At 37.7% G+C, this 20,246-nt stretch overlaps 1 protein-coding gene and 1 pseudogene across 3 annotated transcripts in view; both read left to right on the top strand.

The window, feature by feature from the left end:
* PTGER3 (prostaglandin E receptor 3) overlaps nt 1-20,246 on the top strand; it is a 158,852-nt gene that overhangs the window by 114,876 nt on the left and 23,730 nt on the right. Inside the window, exon 4 of one of the 2 annotated variants that reach the window (XM_084871894.1) lies at nt 6,789-7,489. The exons of the other annotated variant lie outside the window; for it this stretch is intronic. Within the exon in view, the coding sequence (XP_084728020.1) occupies nt 6,789-6,855 (67 nt within the window). The 3' untranslated portion in view covers nt 6,856-7,489. Of the gene's footprint in view, nt 1-6,788; nt 7,490-20,246 lie in introns of those variants that run through there. 2 annotated transcript variants of the gene reach the window in all.
* LOC311616250 (tumor necrosis factor alpha-induced protein 8-like protein 2) lies at nt 3,583-4,104 on the top strand (annotated as a pseudogene). The gene has a single exon. The product of its transcript is annotated as a tumor necrosis factor alpha-induced protein 8-like protein 2 (transcript).

The raw sequence follows: 20,246 nt of genomic DNA on the forward strand, positions 1-20,246 counted from the left end.
GAGACTCAAACCTAGGTCTGGGACTCTTGATTTTATTTCTTTTCTAATTTACAGGGCTACTTCAGGACACCGAAAACCTTCCTATGTAGTTACACCTGGAGTAATATAAACCTGCTCAAGGACATGCAGGGATAAATCAACAAGTGAAAGTGAAGTGTAGCTAAACCTGGAACATCAGACCTGTGACCATGCACACCTGGTTCCAGGGACAAAAACAGTCTGAAGCCCAGCCAAAGGCACTGGAGGTCAGGTCTGGGTCACTGTCCTATTGGAAACAGAAATGTCAAGTGGGAAAACTAAAGCAGAAGTCCACGGCCAGCCGGATGGGCTGTTTGGAAAAGCTCGGCAGCACCAGGCCCTAGCAGACATGTAGCTTTACCTCAACAGACTAATTCCAGACCCCACACACAGACTGTGGCTATGTGCTTATAATTGTAGGATGTTTTGTGCGCATCAGCACAATTAAGCCTCCCGCAGCCATGAAAAATGGCTGTGTGCCACAGTTTCACATGGTGATAAAGGGCTTGGACTCCAGACCAAACTGTCTGGGCCAACTGCAGGCTCCCATTAGCCCTGTTACCCTATATCTCGGGGAATTTACTTTCTCTAAGACCAAGTTGATTTGTAAACTGGGAATGATAACAATTGTTGGGGGCTGTTATAAGAGTATGAAGAGTTTCAAGCAGTGCCCGGGTCAGGGTATTTGCTAGGCAAGTGTTTGGTAAATACAGGAGACTGAGCAACTTGCATGAACTCATTAAAGAGATACACGAAGCTGAGACTGAAGCAACAGATGGCATGAGCCCAGAGGCCACACTCACAGCCCACCTTAGAGGGTGTTTGGATTGGTACCATCAGACAGAGGTGTCTGATTCTGCACCTGACAGACCTCAGAAACTTCATCTGCAGGGGGACCAGAAAAAGCAGCTATCAACATGATCCCAGGATTCGTTTTTATTTTTCTCTCATCCTATCTTGGCTACTATCTTGATAGAAATCATGACATATTTGAAACTCATTTCAGTATCTCCTTTGCCCAAGACCCTTTCCAGTGTCCACTGGGCACTTGTAATCTTTGAATTTATATCCACTTCTGAATTCATCTCCATCAAAGTTCAATAATACTAGTACTTAGCACTCTCTGCTTCTGAGGAATCAATAATGGCAGACTCTAGCCAGAGTTTTTAAGGCATAATATAAAGACTCCTGTTGACTTTGTCTGCACCAGCCAATCCCTTCTCCACGATAAGAAACATGCCTTACTCTCACATCATGAAATGAGATTTTCAAAGAGCCATTACAGGTTTTCTCCTTGCACTTCCAAAAATCAGGTATTTTAAGAGATAAAGATAGCTTTTTCTGTGAAGAAGGAATTGTTGCTTTGTGAGTTTTTTTCTTCTTAACTGGGCATGAAGCAAATAATGGCAATACATAGCTAGATCTGCTCAGTTTCACCAATATATGAGAATGTAAAAAACAAAACATTTTAGCGATGCCAAATCAAATCAAATTAGGCTGTCTAAGATGTGTTGTCCCATGACTTTGAGTCCTTGGAAAGCATCCCAATTCAGTCCATTAGAGTAACCTTCTCTGGATTTCATATGCACAGACACATGCCTGGTGGGCAGAGACATGGTCTGAATTTGAGAGCAGGCATTTTGTGGTAAAGGCCACATCCCAAAGTTTTGAGAACAAACTTCCTCAAGTGTTACTTTTCACAAAACTGCCAACCTGTGAGGAAAACAGCATGTGAAATATCTGCAACAGGGTGTTGGGGCATTTTCTTTAATCAGCTTTTATGACTCACTGTTACCAATTTCTCCAAGTTAAAAGGGTCAGATTTAGTATATTTTACTTTTTAAAGTAAAAGATTAAATTAGATAAAGCACCACGTATAAATTTAGAACTGTTAATATTACTGTGCTATTTTCACAGATGTGGAGATTTTAGTTTTAATCAATTTTTGGGTAACGATCACAACCAGAAACCATGACTAGATAGATGTTGCTTATTACATCGTGTTAAATGGGTTGGAGAAGATTCTGGAGACATGGAGATCCATCAGGAGGCTATTACACTGATTCAGAAGGGGCGTCCTCATTAAGATGGTGCCAGGGAGATGGAGAAAGAAACACTACTTAGGATTTGGCATTTGGAGGACAAATGCTGTAACTGATTGACTATGGCAGTAAGAAATATCAAGAACTTAAATAAAACCCTTTTCATCTAATCCCTCTGACTGAAATCCACTGATGATGGGACACTGACAGGGCAGACTATTCTAATGAAGAGGTGTAAGACTGTAAAAAGACATGTCCAAGAATGACGTGCTGGCCAGTGTTTGTCTTCATTCAGCATCAGCCGATATTCCTTGAGCATCTACTAGATTGCATAGAGTATTGGGCATTTGATGCTATGTATACATAATAAAACGTCACCAATTCAAAGGTAGACAGAGAAATAAAATCCATGCTTATCTGAATATCCTGGTTATTAATAACAAAAAGCTCACTTCAAGATAGCTTTTTAAAAAAGGACTTTTATTGATGAATTAATTAATTGATGAGCTTTAGAAACATGGATCTTGGTGATCAAGTGATGTATGAAGAATGTATGTTTGTTTTTTTCTGCCTTTTGTTCTGCTGTCTGTATTGGTTTAATTCTCGGGAAGGTTTTCTGTTTCTGGTTGCAAGATGACCAGTAGCTGCTCCAGGCTGTTATCCTTACTAGTTAAGCAATCTCAGTGTCTGTGTGTGTGTGTGTGTGTGTGTGTGTGTGTGTGTGTGTGTGTAGCAAGGAGGCGCGGGGGGGGGGGGGAGATGCTTCAACTTCTCACAACCTCTCAATAGTTCTAGCAAATATTGCTGATGGAGTTTGGATCATATTTCCCTTCTTCTCCTAATTACTATGGCTTAGGGTTGGCCCTGATTAACTTTATGGGCTAGGATAAAGGCAAGTGGCTGCAAAAAAAAAAGAAAGAAAGAAAAATGATTGAAGTGGTATTGCTAGAATCATGGGAGAATGAATTGAGTGACCAAAAATTAAAGGTGACAATGATACTATCAAAATGACTCAAGCAAGGCTCCTTTTGTTGCAAATAACAGAAATTCATTTCTATACCAATATGAAATGTATTATAAGAATCTCATACAACCCAAGAGGAGGGAGTGCAGTAGGATCTCATCAGGAATTGAAATGAGGAAATGAAAATGAATGGGCCTTAGGCACTGGAAGCATATGCTTGTGGTGACATTGCTCCACTGTACAGCCTTCCCTGGAGACTCCAGGGACACACTAAGGTCTGTTGGTCTCTGGCTTGCTTCTGGCATCTCCAGCTTTAAGTTCATTCAATCTTCAGAACTTTCTCCATTGATCCCACACCCCAGCCATTTGTACTTTATAAGATTTCAAGGAACTGGGCAGCAAGCAAAGAAACAGACAATTTGAGAACAGGGTCTACGTGATCCCTCCTTATCATCTCAAAGAATCTACTCCTTTTGACATACTTCCAGGAGGCTCTGAGGCCACACACTTTCTTGGTGACTGTATGAAGAACCAGAGGTTGAGCAGAGAGTAGGAATCATGGAGTCCTTCAGCTCAAAGAGTCTGGCACTGCAAGCAGAGAAGCTACCGAGTAAGATAGCAGGTCGGTCTGTGGCTCATCTTTTCATGAAGGAGACAAGCAGTGAGCTGCTAAAGCTCTACCATGTGTCCAAAGAGTGAGCACAAAGCCGGCTTCAGGCCCAGCCGGTCATCAAGGACCTCATCAAGGTGGCTGTCAGGTGCCTGTGCTGCGCTGCAGTGGGTACCTGGGCCCCAGTGAGCTGGCCCTGGCTGCCAAGCCGTGACTGTGCTCAGCTTTGGTGAGGTGGACCTCCCTTTTGAGGATGCGGTGCTGGCTGGCTTGCTCATCGATGCTGGGACATACTGCTGGTGCTGGTCAGCACCACCTCACGCCCAAGTCACACAGTCACAGCTGCTGTGTGTTCTATCACTTCTCTGGCCCAGGCCTCCTCACAGCCTGCTCTGGGCTTGACTTCACTCAGCACTTTTGGAAAGATCTGTGATGGGCTCCAGAAGTTGCTGGATGAGAGAAAGCTCTGAGAGCCCTGAACCCAGCACATCTCACTTTGATCTTGACTAAACGGCCCAGAACACAGCAGACAAGGAGTGAATGGGCTCTCTAACTCTTCTTCCTCTCTCTCTCTCTCTCTCTCTCTCTCTCTCTCTCTCTCTCTCTCTCTCTCTCTCTCTCTCTCTCTCTCTTTCTTTCTCCCTGTCAGTCCTTGTTTTTCTCAGCACATATTCTGTATGTTGGCTATACCTTGCTCTTTAGTCCAATGTCTCTATTTCTCAACACACATGACTCTCCCACAATTCTGGAGTTTATATTTCCTCAGTTTCAACCAATCAAAAGAGACCAAGATTAGTTTCTCTTAATTCAAAATTTATGAAACAGAATCTTATTAGTAAAATTTGGATCTAGTGTCCACCCCAGTCCAACCAAGTGTGACATACATACAGACTGGATTAAACCTGGCTATATAAGAACCTTGGCCCTTCCACCTTTAAAGTAAGCTAGTCTCTGGAAATGGCTCCTGTAGAACAGAGTGGTGGGAGGAGTGTTGAGGTGAATGAAGGGGACAGGGTAGGGGAAAGGCTCAGTTTGAAACAGACCTTCCTGTCATTATATCCACATACCAATTCTGCCTCTTTAATGTCCTTGAATCTAGTTGCCTCTTTCCTCATTGCAACTAAATTAGTCCAAGCTGCTCTATTGAACAGCTTATTCTAATGCTTTCCTGTTGCCCCCAGATTCCCCCACCAGAATCTATTCACTGTGCTGCCAAAGTAACCTCTCCTCCACACCAGTTCTCCACAGTGCAGCCAGAGATATTTCTAAAGCACACACATAATCTCGGCACATTGTTGATTGGAAGTTTTAGGAGTTTCTCATTTGTCCCAGAATAAATTCCAAATTTGTAAGCACCACATATATTTCCCTTAATAATCACAGCCCCTTTATCCCTCTATTTTATTCTTTGTTCAGTTCCGTAAATATACCCTCCATAGCAGCGTCCACAGGCATGAGGTTAGACTTCAGTGAAAAAAGACGCAAGCCTCAATGCATTCGTTTTTATTGCTGTGTAAGAAATTATCGCAACTTCAGGAGCTTCAAGCAACAACCATTTGGTTTCTCACATTTCTGTAGGTTGAAAGTCTAGGATAGCGTGGCTAGAATTTTTGCTCAGGTTCTTACAAGGCAAAAATCAAGAATCGGTTGACAACATTCTCATTTTGTGTTCAAGTTCCTTTCCCATGTTTGTTTCTGTTATTGGCAGAATTCAGTTTCTTGTTATTGTGGGGATGAGGTCCTGCTTCTCAGCCGGGGCCTCTTTCAGCACCTTATGACCACCTGCCTTCCTTCTCACATGACCCCCTCCATCTTCAAACCTATCATAGCATGTTGAATCCTTTTCCTACTTCACATCTCTCTGATTTCTTCTGCCACCAGTTAGAAAAAGTTCTTGCCCTAGCCAGTTTGGCTCAGTGGATGGAACATAGGCCTATGGACTGAAGGATCCCTGGTTTGATTCTGGGCAAAGAAGGCACATGCCTGGATTGTGGGCTCAATCCCCAGTAGGGGGCATGTAGGAGGCAACCAATCAAGAATTCTCTCTCATTGTTGATGCTTCTCTCTCTTCCTCTCTGAGAAATAAAAATATGCCTTTAAGCATTTTTTAAGAAGTTCTTTGCTTTAAATACTGTTATTAGATAAGACCCACCTAGATATGATTTACTATGCCACGGGCCTCCCTGTCTTATGATTTACTGTGCCATATGGCAACATAATCATGGGATCTCTATATTCTCAGGGGATTAAGGCAGAGCATCATTGGAGCAGTAACATTTTAGAAATTTTGCCTCGTATAATCAGTATCTTGGAGTGGGTGGCCTAGAGATGACTTTTGTGAATGAAATTTAACAGGCACATGAAAGAGCATGAGAGATTGTAAATTTCTGGCCATCTACTCTTGGGTAAAGACATGATAGTCTTTAATTAGATTGGGATGCAAGTCATTTTTCTTATGATTATAGCAGAATGTCAATTCCCAACTGACTGGCCTTTAACTGGTTTAATAAATCTCTTCCTAGTTAACATCCTTGAAGGTATACATTTTAGGAAGTGTCTAGAGAGCACACTGTTGATATGACTGTTACTTCTTAATTAGAAAAAAGGATGTGCCATGCTATCTAATAAAGAGGAAATATGCAAATTGACCATCACACCATCACAAAGATGATAGCATCCATAGCCACAAGGTGATGGCTCCCAGTCCTCTCAGCCCTGCCGGAGTCCCCCAGTCCTTTCAGCCCCCCCCCCGAGGGAAGGAGGGGAGCAGGGAGGGGGGGCAGGTTCATGGTGTAGCCCTCAGCCCCCCAGCTAGTCCAGGGACAGCCAAGGCACAGGCAAGCCTCGGATGGTGGCTACCCAGCCACCCAGGGTTATCCAAGGCTCAGGTAACCAGGGCTGGCTGAGACTTAAGCTGCCAGGAGTGGCAGCAGCGGAGGTGTGATGGGGACATCGCCTTCCCCTGATCGCTGAGTCAACTCCTGCCCCTGAGGGCTCATGGACTGTGAGAGGAGGCAGGCTGGGCTGAAGGACCCCCTCCCCCGACAGTGCATGAATTTTCATGCAACAGGACTCTAGTGATGAGTAATAAGCAAAAGAGACACATGAAATATATGCTCTGACTAATAAAATTTCCCAAACTTATTTTTCCTAGACCACATTCCCATGTAAAGCATCTCTTCATCTATCAAGGAGGGATGGCCAAGAAGACTTGCTCATGAACACGAGTTGATCAGTTAAAGATCTTAGTGGTAGCCATGAACCTGTGGGAAAGAGTGTTCTGAAAACTGTTGATAATTTGCAACCCAGTCAAGTGTTTACTAGTGTGAGAGAAAGGGCAAGGATAGAAGGGAAGAGAGGCTAATAAAGTTCTTGAGAGGAGTGTTAACAATGTCCAGGAGGCCTGGGAAATATTCTTCATAGAAGTTAGTGCCAGAAAATTCTTCTGTTCTGAAAAATAGGTTTGCTTTTTATTATCAAATATGGAGAGCTATGTAATTATTCATGTTTTTGTTTTGCCTTGGCTGCCAAAATCTCAGAACTAATAGCTGGGTATCTCCTCCTTGATCCTGGGAGGTTTTCCTCTTTTTTTCTGTACCTGGTTGTTTATATCATTTATTCTTTATTTTGGCTATTTGTATATATGGCATACAATTCTTCATGCACATCATTTAAAAGTTTTGTAGAAGTAAAAAAGTATGTTTTATAAATATAGAAACTATAATATGTTAGGTATGTAGCAAAAATGTGAAAAATGAGGAATTTAATATCTTAACTGCAACTGACAAAGAGGTATATGTAAAAATATATAGCACTAAGAAAAAGATAATGAAAACACCTGGAAAAGCCCATGAGTGGAATAGCACTGGGATAAAAGAAACCTAGTTTAAGAAAAGAAGGAAACACTATTAATATAATAACAAAAATAACACTTTTTAACTTGGAAGGCAATGTTTACCTTTTTACTTAAAAAAAATTACAATATGTCTTTTTTCAATTACACTTTATATTTACTATTTGTATTAGTTTCAAATGTACAACATAGTGATGAGACAATCATATACTTTACAAAGTATTTCCCCCAATATTTCCAGTACCCAAATGACCCATACACATAGTTAGCACAATAGTGTTAACTGCATTTCATGCACTGTATTTTACATCCCATGACTATTTTGTAACCACCAGAGACTATGTTCATGTTAACATTACTGTAAGCTCATAGCCCTTCATTATTTTTTGGTGGGCAGCACAGGTGCTCATTGACCTCTTTGAGAATATTGATGGCAATTATGGGCTCTATTCTTACAAAAATTCTATATAATAAAAGGTTAATATGCAAAGTGACCGAATGGCAGAACTACTGGTCTCTATGATGTGCACTGACCATGAGAGGGCAGCCGCTCAAAGCAGGAGTTTCCCCTGGTGGTCAGTGTGCTTCCTCAGGGGGAGCGCCACTCAGCCAGAAGTTGGCTCATGGCTGGCAAGCACAGTGGCAGTGGTGAAAGCCTCTCCCATCTCTGCAGCAGTACTAAGATGTCCAACTGACAGCTTAGGCAGGGAGTGGGCCAAATCAGTCAGTCAGATAGCTCCCAGATTGCAAAAGGGCAAAGGCCAGGCTGAGGGACCCCTCACACACACACACCTTCAGTGCACAAATTTTGTGTGCTGGGCCTTTAGTTTAAATATAAACATACACACAAAATAACTTATTAAAAGGATTCTCAAATCTCCTACTGTTAATACAACATGGAGCCCTAATTTATATAGAACCAAGCCCCTGTATATTAATGCACTTCAGTTAATAAAAATAAAGTTTAACACCAGTAAAATAAAAATAAACTGTATGTTTGCTTTACAGCATAGTAATTCAGAGAAAAATCTTCTTTGGAAATATCATTTCTATGGCATTTCTATCTTAGTTATCTTAACTGCCATGTTTATACCACAAATATAAATGTAAGGATTGGTAAATATTACCAACTTTCTCAAGCACAAATAGAGTTAATGTGAACTATGGACTTAGAGGATATAGAAGATTAAAACAACTACAGCTTTGCCAAACTAAGTTTTCTTGGTATATGTAGTTGAATTCTTGAAGTGAAGCCAGTCTCTTGAGATATGAGTTTTATTTATGATGCAACATCTTCACAGTGAAGTATATTACTCATGTGTATTCTCAGAGACACATGACTATGAAAGAAAAAAAGGAATAGAACTCAAAAGGCCTATTTTGGCCGAAACCAGTTTGGCTCAGTGGTAGAGCATCGGTCTGCGGACTAAAAGGTCCTGGGTTCAATTCCGGTCAAGGGCATGTACTTTGGTTGCAGGCACATCCCCAGTAGGGGGTGTGCAAGAGGCAGCTGGTCGATATTTCTTTCTCATCGATGTTTCTAGCTCTCCATCTCTCTCCCTTCCTCTCTGAAAAAATCAATAAAATATATATATTTTTAAAAACACACAAAAAAAAGGCCTATTTTGTTGGTTAACTTTGGTAAATGTATTGGGTGAAGTTGTTGGTTGAGATTATTTTGCCTGGTGGATAGTTTAATGTGAGGTCAATGTGTCCCCCTTTCCTGGTAAATAAGAATTACATTTCCTAAGACTTAGAAAGTGAGAGCTTGGAGTAGGAACAAACATGTGAATTATGATTTAGACATTCAGGAGAAGAAGCTAAAACTCAGGAAAGAACAAGATCATAAAAGGTTTTTACTAAACAACAGGAAGTCACTGAAGTGGCTTAAGTTAGCCAAGTAGCTGAGCCTACCATGAGTGAAACTGGGTCATCATAGTGTAGTCTGGTTCATCTATGCCCTGCCTTCAGCTACCCCTCATTCCCACTCCCAGCTAGCTATCGTGCAAATATGTGCCCTCAGTTTCATGAGGCCTATATCTATTGATATTGCTTGAAGTATATTGGTAACATAACCTTTTACTTAGTTTAGAACTATTATATTAGCTTCATCTTTGGATATATTTCAATATATGCTATAATTTAGGTCTGAAAATCAAGAGACATAAAATAAGGCTCTAGATGGTGAAAGTATTTTCTAACCTAGTAAGAGGATTTACATTTTTTGAGTAATAGTTCAGTAATGGTTTCCTCCATCTTGAGTTGTTTAGAATAATTCATTTTCTTTTTTGTCGTTGTTTTGTTTTGTTTGTTTGCTTTTTCATTAGTCCTCAGCCGGCAATATTTTCCCATTGATTTTTAGAAAGAGTGGAAGGGAGAGGGAGAGACAGAGAGAGCAAAGCATCGATGTGAGAGAGACACATTGATTTGGCTGCCTTCACATGCACCCCAACCAGGGCAGGAGATCAAGACTGCAACTATGGTATGTGCCCTTGACAGGAATCGAACCTGAACCCTTCAGTCCAAGGGCCAATGAGTCTAACTGGCTAGCACTAGAATAGTTAATTTTTTTTTGTTCTTAGAATATTAGAATATTTTCCCATATTTTATTTACTTATTTAATTCACTGACATTCTCCAATGGTAGAGAAGTATTATTGCAAATATTTTTTATTCTTCTCTTTCTACCAGATATTTTTGAAATCAAATAAAGCATTGGAGATAAAAGAACAAGTTGAAGGTTATTTCTCCATTGAGTTGCCAGTAATTTAAGGAGTAGCTGAGAAAAGAGCCCTTCCTTGTGAACTTCCGGGAATTTGGGAAAGTACATATTGTTGTTCCACTCATTTCCCAGTCCTCTGATATAAACACTGCTTGGAGAAACCTGGATGAGGGTGAAAGCAATGTCATTTTGAACAGAGTGATGTGTGTCACAAAGTGTTTGATTAACCAGGGTAGCCAAAAACGAAGTTAATTATTTGGTTAATATTTTACTAGGTTTTTCTGTTATTACCCATTTTATTGTTAATTACTTTATTTTCCTAGTCTTTCCATCTACACATTTGATGTTTTACAATAATGTGCTTCAACTGTAAGATCAGTTTGCAAAAGGTAGCCCAAAGATTAAATCATATTTTTTTTTATCAGAAACTTGTACCTAGCCTCATTCAGTTAAGCATGTTGATTACACTTAAAAAACAAACAAACAAACAAACAAAACACACACACACACAACAGGCTTTTAGAACCACTAATTTGACATTAAAAAAAAAAAACTTGCCAAATTTCTTTCCAATTTCTTCTTTTTTTTTTTTTAAATAAACCTATATTGAGATGTAACAGCAGGATGATAGATGAGAACTACACAGCTTTTACAGTTTAAAAGTATATGGGGGAAATGCCCCCTGAGAGTGGATTTCATGTGAAACGTGCAAAATCAAAGCACAGCTGCATCTATTAGTCTTTATAGCTACTTTATTTCATAACTTTGGTTTAGTCATTAAAGATGCCAAAGGGTCATATGTTTTCTACATCTGAACAGAAAAATTATATAAAAGGCCAATTTACAAAGCTCTCCTTGGCAGGACTCCCGGGGAATGAGAGACTGCAAAATTTGTGATCTGGGCTTTCTCAAAGCAACTAGCAGAAATTTTGCTAAAATCTAATTTTAGACATGGGCTCCCTAACTCATTGGTTTTCACTATATGTGTTTAAAAAAAATACTGTATTTGTAAATTCTTGGCATAAAATACCAGGCCAGTGAAACAATCTGAATTTCAAAATTTTTCTACTGAGTAGTGTTTTTAACTTATAACTGATACTAGTGCATTCAGTTGTTGTAAGCCAAATAATCTAGAAGCATGTGAAGAAAAATATTATAGTTTTTCCTAGTTCCAAGTCCTTCCTTTCTAAGAACAGCAAAGTATCCCTCCACATCTTTTAAAATACATATTACTACATTAGTAATCAAAGTTAGATGTTTTTCCAATAGCCAACATGATTTCTAATCTGAAATTTCTATATCATGTAGTAGTTTTTAACCATTTTATAGGAGAATACTTCTTTTATGTTTTTACAATTTAAATTTCTTATGAAAATTATAGCACTTAAAGACTGTTCTCAACTTGAATGTAACTTCCTCTGGAAGTGATTTTTATTTCATAAACTAGACTTAGAATTAATTCCTGAGGGATTTTTTTGGGTTAAATGTTGTAAGTTCCTTATGGCAAAGAGAGTTACTATCATTCTATTATCAATAGTCTCTGGCCCAGTGCTAATCCTATTAATCCATCTACACTAATAAAAGAGAAACATACAAATCGACTATCCTTTCACTATGCCCACCAGCCAATCAGGAGCGAGTATGCAACAGCATAGAAGGAAGCCAAGTGCTGCAGAAGGAAGTGAAGCGGCAGAGAAGGAAAGGAGTGAGGCAGCTTCAATCCCTTCTCTGCTTTGCTCCAGTTGCTGGAAGCACTATTCTTGCAGGAATCTTCCTGAAACAGGCCTCTAGCATATATATAATATATCCATTATATATATATATACATATATATACATATATATATATATATATATATAATGAATTGGTCACTTCATTCACAGATATTTCATAACTAATTTTTGGGACTATAAACTAGTCCATAAGCACTAAAAGAGCATACCCTTAGAATAGTACCTGGCAGCTAAGTTATTTCATATTTGTGGAATGAAGAGTAATATACTTCCAATCATTCCAAGGAGCTCTAGCATTCCTGGTACACAAGTTGAAAACCAGAAGTTTGTGGACAGGGCACCCACAAAGGTGCTAAGCCATCTGACTTACAGGTTTGAGTTTCACAAAGCTCTGTTTCGGTCATAATCCCTATTTCACTTGATTTATCAGGACCATTTGACATCACTTGGCTTTCCCATTCTTTCCTGGTTCTCTTCTATATCCCTAAGAGTTTCTCTTCAGCCTCCTTCATGGGGACTACTTCTGGGAACCCTGAATAGCTTTCTGTTTATTTTATTTTCTTTTAAATGCTCTTTTTTTTTTTATGATCTTATCTGCTTTGTGGTTTTGGTTGCTGGTATGTTGGTGACATCTGCATCCTTATTTCCAGAGTCCACCATGCTCCTGATTCCAGGAAGTATTTCTATCTGTTGCCAGAAAACTTCATTTTTATGTTATTTAAATGCTTCAAACTCTCCGATACAGAACATCCTCTCTTATACTCCCTAATGGTGCTTCTTTTACTGTACTCTCTAACTTGGTTAATGGCATTGGTAGTTGCATCTAAAAACTAATGTTCATTTTAAATATTTGTCTTCTTCTTTACATATCACCGATGCCTGTTAGTTCCACCTCTTAAATAGTTCTCAAACTCACTCCATATAATTTGTTCCCAAAGTCACTGTGTTGGGTCTCTCACATTGATTTTCTATCTTCTGCAATGTTCATTAAAATATATTCTTTTTAAAGCAGGAATATGAGCATTTCATTCCCCTACTGGAGAAATATCAGCCACTCCATTGCCTCATTTAGTAGCACTCAGGGAATACGTTAAGGCAGGAGGAAAATGTTGGCACTTCTAAATATATTTACTCTGGTTTTATTAAGCATATTTGGTATTTACTAAAGAATGTGACATACGTACAACTGATAAAGTATAATAATACAATAAATCCTGTGAACTCACTACTGACGTGCATCCTAGAATATGTCCAGAACTCCCATGTGCCTTGACTTTCACCTCTCTCCTCCCCCTGCTTCCACTAACTCACTCCCACCCAAGTTAAATTTTATTTTTTATAATTCCCTATATGTTCATTACTTTCTGGCATATATGTTTATTTGGAAATAGTTTATTAGCTTGTTTATTCTTGAGCTTTTAAAAGGTGGTATCACACTGTGATTTGTCTTTATAACTTGCTTTTTACTCAGAATTACATTTTAAAGATTCATTTATAGTGCTTCATAAAGCTGTAGCTCATTAATTTTTACTGATGCAAAATATTCCACTGTACAAATACATAAAAAGTTATTTATGCACTCTCTTGTGATAGATATTTGGATTCTTTCCAACTTTAGCTAGTATAGACAATTCACTATAGATAATTCTATATAATTGGAGCCATATTATGAAGGACTTTGGAGTTTGGATTATTTGACTGGGCTAATGGCTACATAGAAACATTTTAACTTGAAAAAACTATGATGTTGACAATAAGAATTATAATAATGATAAATATTTTATAATAATAATAATGAATAATCTATAATAAAAGGGTAATATGCTAATTAGACAGGACATTCTTCCTAATGGCCTTCCTCTGGACAAAGCCACAGTGGGTGGGGGCCATGGCAGAGGTGGCAGAGGCTCCTGGAAATGGTGGTGGCAGCGGGCAGGGACTAGGGCCAAACGCCTTGCATGAATTTCATGCATCAGGCCTCTAGAATTTACATAATACTTAATATGTATTAATAACTACATTTACACATAACTGATCTAGTTAATTTTTGAAGTGACCACATGATATAGACACTGTGTTTTCTCCATACACTATGTTCTTTGCCACAGTCCCACACTGTCAAAACAGTGGTGACTTTAGGATGTCAGTGCAGTAGTAGATTAGGTCAGACAATCCTACTGGTAGGGGTGAGGGGCTAGAAGATTAACTGAATTTTTTTTGGTTTTGTTTCTGAATTTGTATTTACAAAGAAAATATTTTTCTTTTTAGTTTATTTGTGATGGTTTGAGAGGACTCCGGTAAAGGTAGGGAGTTAAAGCCTTCCCTTCAAAAGCCAACTGCCAGGCGATATGGAAGAAGAGGGCAGATTCCCAGGGCACCATCACTAATTGTTGGTACCTGCAGCACTGCAGCGAGCTCATGGAGGACACCGATGGCATTGAGGTGGTAGAGAGATCACAGCAAGCTTTAGAGCCTGGACAAGCTTATTTAGACATGGGCTCATGTGTCTTGAAATCACTGTTTTTGCATGACCACTGACACAAGATGCAACCCATCGTGCATGTCCCACAGACAGGAAGTCAGTAGATAGTTTTCAGCTCCAGTCACTTTACTGCTACCTCAAAGTGAACTAAACCTTATGGGCAAAAGAAGCCCTTGTTCCAAGGAGAAAAATATTTTGCTGCTGAGAACTATTCATTACATATGCACTTCAGGGAAGCTGGTGTGAGCTTGTCATGTGGAAATGTCTAGCCTCACAGCTCCTTTTCTTTCCCCACACTTGGAAATAAGGTGTGCTGGGGCCCATCTGTAAAGAATGTTCTTTTTGGCAGGCATGGAGATATTCATCAGAGACCCAGAAACTACATCCAGGGATATATTTCTCAGTCCATATTTTCATTGCTGGGGGAGAAAATTCAAAAATTTGGACAATAACTTGGACTTAGGCAGTTGATTAAACAAAATATTAAAGTTGATTAAACAACATATGAAGACCTAGAATGCTACCCAACTCATTCTATGAAGCTGATGTTACTGTGATACAGAACTCAGAAAAAGACATAAGAATTTAAATTACAGAGCAGTATCTCTCATTAACATTGATATAAAAATTATTTTAAAAGTGCTAGTCAGTCAACTCCAAAAAGCATAATACATTATACCAAATGGAATTGTCCTAGAAAAACAATGTGGGTAAACATTTTCAAAAATTAATCAGTGTAATTCATCACATTAACAGACTAAGAAGAAAAACCATGTAATTAACACAATACATGCAGAAAAAAAACTGTGACCTAGAAGTTAAAGAGAACTTCCTTAATCTAATAGATGGCATCAATGAAACTTGGTAGTTTAAGATCATACTTAGTGGTTAAAAACTGAAAACTTTTCACCTAAGATCAAGAATGAGTCAAAGATGTCTGTTCGGTATTTCACACTGTACTGAGATCATGGCTGGGGAATTAAGGCAATAAGAAATACAATTTACTTCATTCATAGATAATGAACTATGTATGTATAAAATCTTAAGGCATTTTAAAAGCTATTGAAACTAACTAGTCATTTAAGGAAAGCTGCAAGATACAAGGTTAAATTTTAAAAATTAACTATATATTTGCATTTTAGAAATGAACAAATGAAAATTAAAAAGCAATACCACCTATAATATCAAAAAAAATGTGAAGTAGAAATAAGTTTAATCCAAGTTGCACAAAATGAGTACACTGAAAATTTCAAAAACACTACTGAGAGAAATTAAATAAAAACTAAACAAGTGAAGATATACACTGTTCACAGAATGGAAGATTAAGTAGTATTAAGACGTAATTCCTATCCAAATTTAACTATGAGTTTATGGCGATTGCAATAAAAATTTCAGCAGATATTTTTTTAATAAAATAATAAGCTATTATAATAAAATGTATAAGAAAGTGTCAAGAACCTAGAATTGTCAAAATGGCTTTGAAAATGAGCAAAACTGAAAGATTTATATTATTTTATTTCAAAAGCTAAAGATATCAAGACAGTATATTGAAATGATAAACATTTAGGTCAATAAAACAGAATAGAAATTTAGAAATAGTCCCACAATAGTCAACTAATTTTCAAGAAAGGTGCCAAAGAAATTCAGTGGTGAAAGATTAATTTTCTAACAATGATGTTGAAACAAATAGCCATATGCAAAACTATAAAATAAAATAAAAACTACTCATAGCTCATGCCACATGCAAAAAGTAACTGAAAATGGATCACAGACAAATACATATTTAAGAGTTAAAACTATAAAACTCCAGGGGAAATACAGTATAAGACCTTGGTCACCTTGTGTTTGGCAAAAGTGTCTTTAAAAGGACACAGAGGTACATGCTATTAAAAAATTTAAATTCATTACATTTAATGAATTGGACCTCATCAAAATTAAAATGTGTTTCTTTTCCAAAGACACCGTTAAATGAAAAGGTAGATACAGCATGGGAACAAAGGTGTGTAAACATATACCTGACAAAGGATTCTGTCTAGGACATACAAAATCTCTTATAACTCAATAAAAAAAAAAGAATGACATTCTAATAAACAATGGACAAAAGATTTAATAACCACTAAAAAGTTATATGGATGAGAAGCACCTTAAAAGATACACAACTCCATTAGTCATTGGGGAAATGTAAGTAACTACACACCCCTAGAATGACTAAAAACAAAGACTAGTTGTACCACATGTTGCTGAGGATGTAGAACAGCTGGAACTCTCCATCACTGCTGATGGAAATGTAAAATAGGACCACCACTTTGGAAAACAGCTTGCCAATAAAAGGTAAAAGTAAAATACACTTACCAGATCACCAGCCATTCTAATTCTCGTTATTTACCCAAGAGAAATTAAAACCTGTCTTGACCCAACAACTGGTACACAAATATTCTTAGCAGCTTTGTTTGTAATAGTCAAAGACTGGAAATAACTCTAAAGTCCCTAATAAATAAGCAAATTGTGGCATATTCATACAATGGAATATTACTGAGTAATAAAAAAGAACAAACTATTGATATACACAAAAGTATGGATAAGCCTCAAAATCATTATATATTAAATACCCAGGCAAGAAAAAAAAAAAAAAAAAGTGCATACTCCTTTGTATAAAATTCTATACAATGTCTACAATGACAGAAACAAATCTCTCTGGTTGACTGGGGAAGGTGGTGATCACAAAGGGGCACAAGGAAACTATTGTACGGAAGTATATGTTCTACTTCCTGATCATATGGCTTCATGGATGTGTGTGTGTGTGTGTGTGTGTGTGTGTGTGTCAAAACTTATTAGACTGTATCCATCAATTTGTGCAGTTTATTGTGTGCTGATGATACCTCAATGAAACTATAAATTTTTAAAATAAAAACAGAAAGAAGATAAAATGGAAAGGTTTTTTTCTCACACATTTTAGATTGAATGTAAATATTGTAGGGCTGATATGGTAGGTCTGTGGTGTCCAGGACTCAGACTCTTACTATCATCTTCTTGCTCAGAAATTCTCTACATGCAGCTTTTATCTTGTAATGTGACATAGCTATTCCAGCCACTTCCATTATGTCCATGATAGCTGGTGGGAAAGAGAAGTGAAAGTCAAAGTCTTTCTTTTAAGGCTATAAACTGGACTTTGACCGCGTCACTTGCCTCAGTCTTTGACGGTAAGGGTTCAGGAATCACACTAGACAAGAAATATAAATTTAGAAATTATGGGGGAATCCAGACAGAAACCCTTCTCTAGTGGAAAGGCTTTGCTGAATCTCCAAACCCATGGCTGTTTATTCACTAGAATATACATTTTGCCCTTTAGCAAAGCAAACAGACATCAATGGTAAGGTTTGGTAAATAATAAAGATTATCAGGCTAGGGGAATTGCCTTCAGCCATTCAGCCAGCAGCAGGTAATAATATGCAGATTTTCAGCCTTGCTGAATTTCAAAGTCCATCAGCCTTCTGAGGACTTCTCACATTTATTATGCTAATTACTGTCAGTCTTTGCCTCCAGCATCACTTCTGCTGACATCCTATTGAACTGCGCTACTTGAGCACAATTTACCAAAGGAGGCCAGGAGATCCAGTCTTTGAACTATGCTCTCAGTACCCAGCTAAAACTTAGTGTTCCATCACTAAGGAATGAAGAGTCTAAAGTCTCTACCTCCCAAAATATAAACATATTCTACAAAATTTTATTTAAAGCAACCCAATAAATAAGCTCTTGATTATGTTACAGTTTTTAAGGATCATAGATTAGAGACATTTTCTATTGTGTGTTCTTTCATAAGATGGAAAGAGCTAGGTGTTACACTGAAGAAGGAAGGGTCTCCTGGGTCCTTAATCAGAGTTCAAAGCTGTGTAGATGTTGAGAAAATATGAAATTGGCCCGTGGTTTTATAACATCTGGTAATTATGTTTTCTCAAGATAAATATCCCAAATTACCAAAAACTTTTGAGTTTTTGATCCATGGTTAATATTTCTTTGAGTCTGTACAATGTGTTCAGATCTCAAAGAAACATTAGATCAATTTTTTATGTTACTACAATCTCTCTCTTAAGGGATGCATTCTTCTCTGATAATGATTATGAATATTTAGGATCATGAAAGTATTAATAAATTTTATAGCTCTGCTACAAAGCATAGAGAGTCTAACTCTCTTTCCCCTGAAGGTTCCTTAACAAAAGATGAAGGCAATCTGTTGAAACATGTGCTTTATGGAGAGTGAAATTTCTTGGGTGTATATGACTGGGTATGAGAGAAAAGTCAGAAGATGGGTATTAAAAAATAAGTACAGTGATTTCTAAAGTCTAAAATATTAGATATAGCCCTAGTCAGTTTGGCTAAGTGGATAGAGCATTGGACTGCAGACCAAAGGGTCCCAGGTTTGATTCCAGTCAAGGGCATGCACCTTGGTTCCCAGCTCCTCCCCAGCCCAGGCCCTGGTCAGGCCTCATACAAGAGATGACCAATCGATGTGTTTCTCTCACATTGATGTTTCTCTGTCTTTCCCTCTCTCTTCCACTCTCCCTAAAAATCAAGGAAAAAAATAATAATAATAAATCCTCAGGTGATGATTAACAACAACAAAAAACACAAAAAAAATATTAGGTACAAGTGCCTATAATTTATCTTGTTTTATTTTCTCTCTATAATTCTACCAATCTAAAATTTGTTTAGTTTAAGCACAGTTGGGCTGCAATTTAGAAGCATTAATATTACATTTTTGACATCCTTTTTGGTGGCTTTTATGATAGCCAATTAGTATCCCACCGCCAATATGCTGTTTATGACTTTTTTTTAAAACCAGTGCTTGTTTTATTAGTTTCTTCTGTTTTGTAAATGTCACCTCTTTATGAGCATTCTCAGCAGAAAAGATGGGTGAAATACTCTTTTAAAGACATAATTAAGTCTAATGTATTTTATATCCTTGTATTTCCCTGGACAAATTTATGTTCTGAATCTTTAAGGCCATGGTGGGCAAACTGCGGCTCACGAGCCACATGCAGCTCTTTGGCCCCTTGAGTGTGGCTCTTCCACAAAATAAGAAGGCCTGGGAAAGTCTATTTTGAAGAAGTGGCATTAGAAGAAGTTTAAGTTTAAAAAATTTGTCTCTCAAAAGAAATTTCAATTGTTGTACTGTTGATATTTGATTCTGTTGACTAATAAGTTTGCCAACCACTGCTTTAAGGTATTTATTCAAAACCACAGTTAAACACTTCCAGCCATCAATCAGTATCTTGGAAGCAGCTGGTGGGACATAGCATGTGTTGAAGATGAGCTGATAGATTCCAGTCATACATGTGGCTTAAGGGAGCAGAAAAACAAATGAGAGAAATTTGAGTGGAATATACTTTTGGATTAAAACTGCAGAACTTCATTTCCCTAGAGAAGTGCTTCCATGTTGATGTTTTCAGTTCCTTACAATATCATTAAGATTATGTTCAAGTTGAAATTGTTATTTATTAGCACTTACTGATGATGATAATAGGTAATAATTATTGATGCCTGCTAAAATGCCAGGCAATATACTAATTGTTTTACATGAATTATCTCAAATGATCACCACATTAATTCTATGAAGCTGAACTATTGATATTTTTAATGTGTATACAGATGAAGATATTGAACTCACAGTTGGTAAGTGGTGAAGTGGAGACTTCAATTCAGTCCTCTGAATCATTTTTATTTTTCAATTATAATTTACATTTAATACCATTATGTACAAGTTTCAGATGCCTGGCAAAGTGGTCAGAAAATCACACACTTTATAGAGTGATCCCCTCTCTGGTT

Source organism: Pipistrellus hanaki (genome assembly GCF_964339955.1).
Source record: "Pipistrellus hanaki genome assembly, chromosome: 2".
Lineage (NCBI taxonomy): Eukaryota > Metazoa > Chordata > Mammalia > Chiroptera > Vespertilionidae > Pipistrellus > Pipistrellus hanaki.